Source organism: Chroicocephalus ridibundus, chromosome 1 (genome assembly GCF_963924245.1).
Source record: "Chroicocephalus ridibundus chromosome 1, bChrRid1.1, whole genome shotgun sequence".
Classification (NCBI taxonomy): Eukaryota; Metazoa; Chordata; class Aves; order Charadriiformes; family Laridae; genus Chroicocephalus; species Chroicocephalus ridibundus.
In genome coordinates this window covers 24,005,595-24,016,255 of record NC_086284.1, presented here as the reverse complement: position 1 = coordinate 24,016,255, position 10,661 = coordinate 24,005,595, and the positions used below count along the sequence as shown (strand labels likewise).

Below are 10,661 nucleotides of genomic sequence, written 5' to 3'. Positions count from 1 at the left end.
CAAAAATATAACAAAAGATGCTGGTTAAGTCTCGCTCCCTCCTCTTAGAAGAGAATAAAGCAGAGATGCCAACTGACATGGGTCAGCATCATGAAACTCAGTGCAAATGGAGGACGAGGCCTGGCTTCCCATGGTCCCTAACACTGCCAGGGAGGGAAGGAAACGTGGCCACTGCCATGTGTCCGCCATTGTTGAACCCCTAGTGTAGATCACAGACCCAAACCCAACACGGCGAGTAAGTTTCTGCAGGAAAAAAGGCAGCACTTCTCCCGTCGCCTGAACTACAGTGTGGGCAGGTTGAAACACTGAGGAGAGGGCTACGTTAATTTTTGCCTAAGAGGAGATTTTCTGCCATAAGTTTGTGTCGTAGGTACGTCTAAATGCTTCAAAATGGACTTAGGTTTAACTGGGCAACATGCAGGAGAAATTTCGCTCGGCGGAGGCCCCTCCTCTCACCGCGGCCCCGCCGCCCGCCACGCCCCACCGGCCCGCGGCACTGCCCGGCCTGCCCGCCGGCACCTTCCCTTCCCTTCCCTTCCCTTCCCTTCCCTTCCCTTCCCCGCCCCGTAGCGGCAGGGCGGGCCGAGCTGCGGCAGGCCGCGCCAGGCCGCTTCGCAGCCGCTCGTAGGGGCAGCCTCGGCCCCGGAACGGCCGAGGCGAGACCGCGGGAGCCGGGCGGGCGGGCTGAGGGGAGCCGCTCCGCCTCCCTCCGCCCTGTGCTCGCCGGCGCTCCTCCTCCTTCTCCTCTTCCACCTCCTCTCGGCGCGGAGATTGGGGCCGAGCCGGGAGCGCCTGGGCCTGCCGTGGAGGTCCGCTCCGCCATGCTGGCCGGCTGCCGGCGGGCGCTGCCGGCGGCGCTGGGCCGGGCGCTGCGGGTCCGAGCGGCGGGTCCGGGCCGCCGGGCCGTCAGCACCAGCTGGTGCCCGGTGGGCGCCGCTTTCGATGCGAAGCAGCAGCAGCAGCAGCAGCCGCCGCGGGGCAGCGCGGCGGGCAGGGAGACGGTGAGCGGAGGGAGGGGAAGGGCCTGCTGCGGGCAGGAGGTGGCCCTGGCCGCCGGCACACCTGCGGGTTGCTGTTCCCGTCTGTAATTTTTGTTTTTTATTATTATAAAACTTTTAAATCGCGGTGGCGGGGACAGGCGGGGCTGTTTTCAGAGGATTACGCAGTTTACGTCGTTGTAAGGGTTTGTTTTGGTTCTAATGAAGAATTCATTCTGTTTTCTGGGCACACAAGTGTTTGAAAATCACGGCCTCGTTGGTTGAAACATTTGCTTAGAGCCTCAGTAGAAACCATATACGTATATATATGCATTACCCCCTCCGCTCCCAGCTCTTACCTGGCTGTGTCTTTTAATCTGTCAGAATCATAGAATAGTTTGGTTTGGAAGGGACCTTAAAAGCTCATCTAGTCCAGCTCCCCTGCAATGAGAGGGACGTGTTCAACTAGATCGGGTCGCTCAGAGCCCCGTCCACCCTGACCTTGAATGTTTCCAGGGATGGAGCATCGACCACCTCTCTGGGCAGCCTGTGCCAGCGTTTCACTAGCCTCACTGTAAAAAATTTCCTCCTTCTATCTAGTCTAAATCTACCCTCTTTCAGTTTAAAACCTTGTCCTATTGCAACAGGCCCTGCTAAAAAGTTTGTCCCCATTTTTCCTGTAGGCCCCCTTCAAGGACTGAAAGGCCTCAGTAAGGTCTCCCTGGAGCCTTCTTTTCTCCAGGCTGAACAACCCAAACTCCCTCAGCCTGTCCTCATAGGAGGGGCGCTCCAGCCCCCTGATCTTTTTTGTGGCCCTCCTCCGGACCCGCTCCAAGAAGTCCATGTCTTTCCTGTGCTGAGGGCTCCAGAGGCTGGACACACTTTGGCAGCGCTTCAAAATCAGTTAGACTGCTGACATCCTCTTGCATGGATATCGTTCTTGGCATTCAGTTGCGTGTGGCAAAAAAGTATTTATTTGCTGGATTGGTGACAGTCAGGCTTTTTGATTTATTTCTTTTTGGGGTGAGTCAGGTACGTTTGTTAACGAGAGTCCTGGGAACATAAACAAAGTTCCTGGACAGCATAAGGTGTGCGCTTTCAATGGCACATTGCATGCATATATGCAGACTAATGAACACTTGTATCAGCTATTCTTGCTGTGGTGAAGCTGTTGAACTCTGTGACCAAGGTATTCACTGAGGAGAAATCTGACCTCTTTTTATAATTCAGCACTTGTTTGGGAAGCTTGTCTTCTGGCGCACCTGCCTCTGTGAGTACACTGATGTAAGCCTTGCTCCAGGAAATAATCCAGTTAAATATTGTACATTTCCCTGGTCCAGGGAAGGATTTCTGGATTTATTTTGCCCACAGAGAAGTTGTAGATTTCTTTGGGAATAGAGATGCATGTTTCAGGCTTGCAGAGAGGCTGTGACAGGTAGGGTGTAAATGCTGAGGCCAAGCAAAGAGAATAAGGCTGCAGATATGCAGCCACGCTGTTAAAGAACAGGAGACCTGCACCAGGCTTCATTTTTTTGTATTTTTTTTTATTTTTATGTCAAACTTGGTGTCATACGGAAGAGGAGCTCCATGGCTAATTTATCTCTTAAGAAAAGATACCTCCTGTTCACAGAGGACCACACGTGCAGGAGCAGCTCACTTGGGAAGGTGGATGGTGATGTAGCCCAGCAGGAAGGCCAGGAGTTTTCTGGGACATTGCAGAACACTGCATCAGCTGGCTGCAGATCTGAGTGAAGGGGCAGCCTTGAGTCTCTGCTACAGCAAGCATTATTGAAGGGTGGTGTGGTACATGTGTATTTATGTTTGTGTGCGTGTGTTTATATACGTGTGTGTGTATATAAAAATATCTTTTTCAGTGTTCATTTCAGTCCAGTTCCTGTTCCCAAATAATAAATTAAAACATGGGAAGTGTAAGGAAAGGGTTTCTGTCTTAAGGTGGCCAGTTTATAGTAAGACCATTAGGGAAAAAAAAAGGCAGTTTTAGCAACAGTGACAGAAAGAAAATAGGAAAAAGCAACTCAGGATGTCCCAAATACTTAATTTAGGTGATGCTTTTCTTCAGAATATATACTTTTACAGACAAGCTGTCAATTTGCAGCTTTTCATTTTACTTGGATAAATACTTGTAAGCTACATGGAAACCTGCAGCTGACTGCTATTACACAGCGTGTGCAGAAGGTGCATTGTAAAGTGGCTGGCCTGCAGATTTTCAAATCCAGATTGTGATTTTTAGGTGCTGAGGTTAAATTTGTGAAGGGATGGATGTTATGTGAAGTCTTGTACCTTGTACTGTTAGATGCTGTAGTTAAGAGATAAGCAGATGCTCATGTTGCAGTTGGGCAGTTGCAAAGGGTGTCTGTTGCTTGCAGAGGTGCTGTTTTATCTTAAATGATTTTTTTTTTTAATTGTTGTAGGTCTGTATCATGGAACTTCTCTAGCTGGTAGTGTTAGCAATTTTGTTTGATCTGCAGTAGGACCTCTTTAAGTCTCTTCCACAAACGCAGAACGTAACTGCAGTCTGTGTTTGCCCTGCCCTGTTGGATGGGGACACGCTTTGTAAGAACTTCAGGAATAAAACTTCATACCGTAAAATTTTTGAGTTGTTGCTGATCATTCCTTTGGGATCTGGTTCCAGTATTTTGGGTTCATTTAATGAGCCTGAGACCACTGTCCTATTGCCTGCAGTCTGTTGGTATCTAGGGCTGCTGGCCAACTCATTCACTGTTTTGACGCTCCTGCTTAGTCCTCACATTCCTTGATAAGTCTCTTTTGCTTCAGAGGGATGATTTTTCCCTCATTTCAGAATGTAAACAGACTTCCTAATGATTTGTCTGGTGCTCATGCTTTGGAAATGAGATAAAAAATGCTTTGAGAAAAGGATGGTGTAGGAGGTTATGGTGTGGAAGAGGAGAATTTGTGAGGGTTTGATGCCGAACTCTTAAGGTTTACTGAGAACAGTCCTGGCTGAAAGAACCTCAGTGAGGTTTTGCTTTGGGAAATGAAGATGTTTTCATGTGATACCAGTGTCTTTGACTGATTTTGTGACTATCCTCTCTACAAAGACACTCATGTGGGAACGCTTTATTGAAGTGCCACAGTATGCTGGCTAGGGTAAAATTTTGTGGTGCTAATTCCATCCTGAAACAAAGGGCAGAAGTTGAGGTGGGTAATAGTAATGTGTTTTCATTGTGTTCTGCACTGCAGGGTCTGTTTGGTGTTCCAGAACTGAGCTGCCCAGAAGGATTTCAAGAGGCACAGGACAAAGCATTGCAACAATCAGAACAGCTAGTCCAGAAGGCATGTTCAACACCACCTGGGCCAGAGACAGTAATGATCTTTGATCAGCTTTCAGATGCCTTGTGCAGAGTAGCAGACTTGGTAAGTTACTTTTTTCATTATTACTTGATGGAATTTCTTGTGTAAAATCACGCTGAATGTCTTCAATGTGTTCCTAATCGTTAATTAAATATATCCCTAATCTTTCATTCTTTTATCATTTCAATGCCAGAACCTCCCTGAATTCATGTTGGCAGTCATGGAAGCCCCTAGCTCTCAAGCCCCCTTTTAGCATCCCTCTAGCCTTCTGAACTCCCTTAAGTATTTGGAGATTTACTGAAAATTAGTAAGCCAAATAAAACCCATGTTCTGAATCGGAAAGAACCTGTGGGTTTTCTCTTTAAACATATTTCTTCCTACTAGGTAATAATGTCAAAACATAACTTGATGGTCTATACACAAGAGTAAAAAGGGTTTGAAAACAAACCCTCTACACACATTTGGTGGTGTGCTTTCTTCTTAACTGTGAATTTTAGTTTTTAAATGTTATTACAAAAGATTTTTAATCCATTGGAGTGTCTCTGTGTTGTAAGGACTCTAAGATACAAACCATACTAAAAATGTTCTAAAGAAGTGCCTCACTCTTTTCTTTTTCTACTATGTCAGGCTGATTTTGTGAAAATTGCCCATCCTGACTTTGCATTTAGAGAGGCTGCTGAAGAAGCTTGCAGGAACATTGGTACTGTGGTAGAAAAGTAAGTTTTCTCCTTTTTTTTTTTTTTTTTCCTATTTCCATATGCATCTTTAAAAAATTACTGCATGATCATCTATGAAAACAGCAACCAACAACCAAATAATGTAGGAAGGATTTGCACGTGAGAACAAAGTGTCGGTCTTGCTGTTACAGATATTTAAGTATTTAGTTTTGTTACAGTATCTCAGGAAGGTTATTCTGTTTTAGTTTCAATTTATGTTCTGAACATTTTTTAAGTTATCAACTGACTCTATGTCACTTAAACCCATCAAAGACTCAAAGCTACATTTTTCTAGTACTTGTGACAGTTAACTAACATATGTAAAGCATATGTACAAAATGATAATTTGTTTTTAAGATTTAAGCTGTTATATAAGCTGTCAATGGTTGGACTCAATGATCGTAGAGGTCTTTTCCAAGCTAAATGATCCTATGATTCTAAATGATTCTGTATTTCACAACACTTTCTCCTGGTTTGCTGACCCCTTGAATTCCAGCCAATGAGTGGGATATGTGAAAGAGGAAAGGACAGTCTCCCGTTAAAATGCGCGTTTGAGGATGTCTGTCTAGGGCTGTGATAAATGCCTGTCTACCCTGGCATGCTTGCGCTTTATTTAAAACTACATGTCATAGAAGATTTTTTTAAAGACTTACATTTCGGAAGATCGGCTATTTTTGCGTTCTTTTTTTGTTTTTAAATATTTTAAAATGTAAATCCTGAAAGTTGCCTCTGTGGTCTTTGACTACAGTGGATTGATTTGTTTCTCTTCTGCTCTTGCTGCTGAGAGCGTGGAAGTGGTGAACTTTAATCTCCAAATACAGTGTCCTTTCCCTTCCTGTGGTGTTCAGGAGTAGCCCTCTTAAGTGAAAGCTTTACCAAGCAGTACTGTGAAGATCACCAAGAGTCTGCTGTTTCCCTCAGGATTCCTAATAACAGTGGAGGCAGTGGGGGCAGTGACCTGGTGTCCCACGGTATGGTGCAGAGGCAGTGAAGCCTTTTGCACTCTTAGGGAGGACTAAAGTGCATCAGTTTGTTTAGTAAGCCTTGTGACTAACATAGCTGGCTAAAAAGAGAATTCTAAGATTAAATTCCTCAGAAATTTTTGCTTTGGTCTTGCCAGTGTGTTTGGGAAATCTTTCACTTGACGCTGGATTTTTCAAGACTTGGACTGAGCACTCCATCTATAGCAATATGACTTTAACATCTGAATACCACTTCAGATTTAAAATTTGTAGAAATAAGAAAGTATTCATGAATTAACCGGAGAGGTTCATAAACTATTGTAAATGCTCAAAACTAGCTATTGTTGAATGTTTGTTTTCATGGGCAAATGGTATCCCCCAGGAACTACTAACAAAAGGTATTTGCTTTTAGCCACTTTTTGACAGAGTGCTGGGCTTCTTATTTAGCACCTTCTCTACAGAGCCTTTTCTAAAGTACAGGCATGATGCAATGTCTTCTTCTGTCTCTAAATTGGGTATTGGTAATTATTAAATTCATTTTGCAAATGGGGCTGTAAAGGCTGCAGAGAAGTTAGTGCTCAAGACTGTCAGCCTGGGGGCTGCTGCCCACCACAGCTATGCTGGTGGATATGTGTGTGTTTCATTCCCCACTGTGATTCCCACCCAATAATTCAGGTCGACATATGTACTTGTAGTTGACATGCCAGCAAATCTGATGGACATAGTATTGTCTGGCACAGGGACAGTGACGAGCATCTGGAAATGTTCTGGGGATAGTAAGCTCTTAGTCTGCTTCAGTGGCAGCCAGCAGCACGTTTATCTGATGGCAGACTTGGACACAGATTTTCCTTTAATGGAGTTGGAGTCCTTTAAAATAAGTGTTAGAAAACAGTTGTCCCACCTTTACGCTCTCACCATGATTATCTTTGTGCATAAAAAATAACCTGTCAGTCTTAGACCTGCTCATATTTGCCAAAAAATGCCATCCAGAAGTATTTTCCTATTGGATATAAAAGTCTTGTTTTCATGCTAGTTTGTCCACACATCCTTTGTGTATGAATTTTGTAGTTTTTAAGTGTGGTTGTGAACCAGAAAGCATTTTGAAAATAAAGTCCTTGGTTTTTAATATTCACTAAGTATTAAGCTCTGCTTTTGAATAAGTAATACCGAGACACTGAAATATTAGTGTTTGTTGTTAATGTGTGATTATTTTGCTCTGTATCTTTCCAGATTAAATACAGATGTTGAACTATGTCAGAGTTTGAGACGTCTGCTAGCTGATGAAGTTGTTATGAGTTCCCTAGATCCAGAAACCAGGTACTTATCAATGCTTATAGATTTAGATTTTTAGATAGTATATATTATTCCTTATTTTGCTTATATTTTGTTTTTTGTTAAATTAATTAATACAACTGGAAAACATACCGCATCTCTGTTACTAATTTATTAGTCACTACTAAATTACGTGCACAGGAGTTAGGAAGTTTGTAGTTCTGTAGTCTTGAAGGATATCTCTGTGACTAGAGCACAAGACATAGTTAAGCTGAATAACTGAGATCTGCAAAACCAAAAAAAAAAGAGAACTTAAGATTTTCTTCAATAACACCATTTTGATTAAAATGAGGTGCTCTACTGTGGTGTATATATTGGCGTTTTTAGCAATAAAAGTAGGGAACAGGCTATAACTTGATTTCAGTTTATAGAAACTTATTTAAATCTTTCAGAATGGGATTATCAGTATTTATTTAAAACTTTATGATCGCTGTAAAATGTTTTATTATCTGCTTATTCAGTTATTGTTTTTAATTATTTCTTCGCTGACATGGTTAGACAAGCTTCGTGTTTGAGTAAGTTACTTCCTTCGTCCTTCTTTCCCCACAATCAAGGATGTGGGGAAGACCTTGAAGAGATCTTTTTCTGATCTGTTAGATTAAATGATTTGTCAAATTAAAATGGTAATTTGCTCAAACTGGTTAAACATCTAGATAAATGTAGTGGAATTATTTTGAAGGATATTTTCAATGCAGATGACTAAAATCACCACCAGACAAAGGAAAAATCCTATTTCTCTGAATAAACTGTTAAGGACCTAAAACATAGGAAGTCTGTGTCTATAACAGTAACACAGTTATAAGAGTATTGTTATTCTCTGTAAAAGACAACAAACCTAAATAACTACTATGGGCGAAATTTGTTAAGAAATTACGCTTGCTGTCAAATGAGGCTTTTTTAACAGGGATTTACTGTATTTTTAGGCGAGTGGCAGAACTTTTTATGTTTGATTTTGAGATCAGTGGCATTCATTTGGATGAAGAAAAGGTAATTTTGGGCTATAATGTATGAACAGAAATTTGCCTGACTACCAAAGACCAGGTAATGAAATGTGTGGGACATGAATCATGCGATTCTGGGCTAGTTTGTCCTCCAAGACAACTGGAGGACGTTCCCAATGTCTTCTGTGGAATTTTGTCTTCTCAGAAGTGGTTAATTTGGTCTATTTTAAATCACTTCTAAAGTGTGTTTTTTAATGTTGTTTGGCCCTCATCATTCTGTTGTCTGTTCTGAAAAGTTATAAGCAAGACCTGGGAGCCTGCTTCCTTTGATTGGTGTCTGCATCAGATATTTAAAATAAGCACTTAGCTGTCTGAATACCTTATTTACAGAGAGGGGAAAGCAGCACCCCGTGCACTGTGATGATGACAGGTTAATCAAGTAGAGTGTTTTATAAAGGATCAGGCGTGCATCCAGCCTCTCCTTTGGTGCTCACATAACCAGAAGTTGTAAATTCTGTGCAGAAGTGAATGTCTGGCCATAGTCTGATTACAGCTCTTGGAGCTTTTACATGCTTGTGTGGTAGTTAGTGACGGATTTGCCAAAACCATCAGCTTTCACCATGCTTTGTGGTATGGATGCTCTGTTGCATGTCTGTTCATAGCTCATGCCCATGTATAAAGTTAATACCTTGTTATTTGAGTCACCCCCTCCAAAAAGATTTGTACAAAAGTTCTTTTACCAGATTTGTGTGGTAAAGTTACTCTGAAGGTTATGGTTGTGATGGTGTTTTGTTACCTCGAAAAAGCTTCTATAACATATTTTTACAATTACTTTGTGCAAAGAAGAACTCTGAAACTTGGGCTCTGTGTTTTATTTCTGATTTTACTATTGGTTCTGTGGTGCTTCATCCCCTTTCAGTTAAAATTTCACTAGCCCCTTATTTTTGCACATTTTCCTCTTCCTCCCCTGCCGATTCCTTCTATCGCTTGCTGCTCAGTGTTTCTTTTCATTTCTCATTTCAGACTTTAGATATCCTTCACTATCGTAAGTTGAAATTTATTTCTGCTACAAAGAATTCGTGCTTTTTAAAATAAAGCCCAAAAGACGTGTTTTAGAGAGTAAACGTGGAATGAGAGGTCAGAGATCTGCAGGTTTTGTCATTCTTTGGACTCTATTGTATCTGTACCCTCAGCCTTTTCTTTTGAGCTACGAACCACAGGCAACACAGAGCATACTCTCAAGATTACTGAAGCAAATCTTACACTAAAGTTAAATGTGTGAAGTACTGTAATGATGGTGCTAAAACCCCACATCACAAACTCCTCGGGGAAGTGTTGCAATACCAGAAATGCCTTGCAGTCTCCAGAAAATAGTGCAATACAAACAGTAATAGGAGAACTGTAATACTGTATCTATTTCAGGATGCTAGTAGGATTTATCCATCTCAATTATGCTTCTTTTTTTTCTTCCCTGGTTTTTACATAGCAATCACATTAGGCATAGTTTTATAAATGCTTTCCAAGCGGCTAGTAAAGCTTATGCAAATTCTACCTAAACTCCACTGTACATTTTCTTACCGCAGAAACATAGGCATTTTCTTTCAAATTTCAATCCTGTATGAAATTATAGATCTGTATGAGCATCCGGTCTTGTTGACTTTAGCTGTACATTAGGATTTTGTTGATACTGTAGGTCTAATCTTAAATGTTGTATTTTCTGCTTAGTTTCTGGAAAAGTATGGAAGAGTTTCTAAAACTTCAAGTTCTGCTTGTATTATGTCTGAAGATATTCTGTATTTTGTACTTTATTTTTCTTACAGCGTAAAAAAGCAGTCAACCTCAATGTCAGAATATTGGACTTATGTAATGAATTTCTGACAGGAGCTCACCTTCCCAACAAGATTGACAAAAATGTTTTGCCAGAGCATATTCGATATAATTTTACAGCTGAAGGCAATTACTTACAAGTTGCTGGTCTGCATGCTGATTGTCCTGATGATCTGGTGTGTATTACAAATTTGCTTCGGCATACTCTATAGCAAAAGTGCATATCAGTTATTTTAATTGTTATTGAGGCAAATGCATGTAGTTTATGATGATGATGTTACGACTAACAAGGAAGAACTGTTTTAGAACGTTAAAATCAATGGCAGCCTTGGCTGTAGTAGCTATGAGGTGAAGATCTTGAATGGATTGAGGAAGAAGGAGGGCAGAATATGGACCCTGGATTTCAGGCAGGCAGACTTATTCAGTAAACTGTGAGGTGGTATCCCATGGTATGCAGCTCTGAGGGGTAAAGGAGCTCAAGAAAGCTGGCAGTTCTTTGAAGATAGTATCTTCCAACCACATGAGGACACTAAGATACTCAGTAGTGGCACACCTGGTATTTGGAAAACCTTA

At 41.8% G+C, this 10,661-nt stretch overlaps 1 protein-coding gene across 1 annotated transcript in view; it reads left to right on the top strand.

Moving 5' to 3' along the window:
* Positions 1-570: 570 nt before the first annotated feature.
* Positions 571-10,661, top strand: part of MIPEP (mitochondrial intermediate peptidase) — a 74,767-nt gene continuing 64,676 nt past the window's right edge. The window contains exons 1-6 of the mRNA XM_063331284.1: positions 571-1,001; positions 4,200-4,373; positions 4,938-5,026; positions 7,219-7,305; positions 8,244-8,307; positions 10,082-10,264. Of these exons, the coding sequence (XP_063187354.1) occupies positions 822-1,001; positions 4,200-4,373; positions 4,938-5,026; positions 7,219-7,305; positions 8,244-8,307; positions 10,082-10,264 (777 nt within the window). The 5' untranslated portion in view covers positions 571-821. The remainder of the gene's footprint in view (positions 1,002-4,199; positions 4,374-4,937; positions 5,027-7,218; positions 7,306-8,243; positions 8,308-10,081; positions 10,265-10,661) is intronic.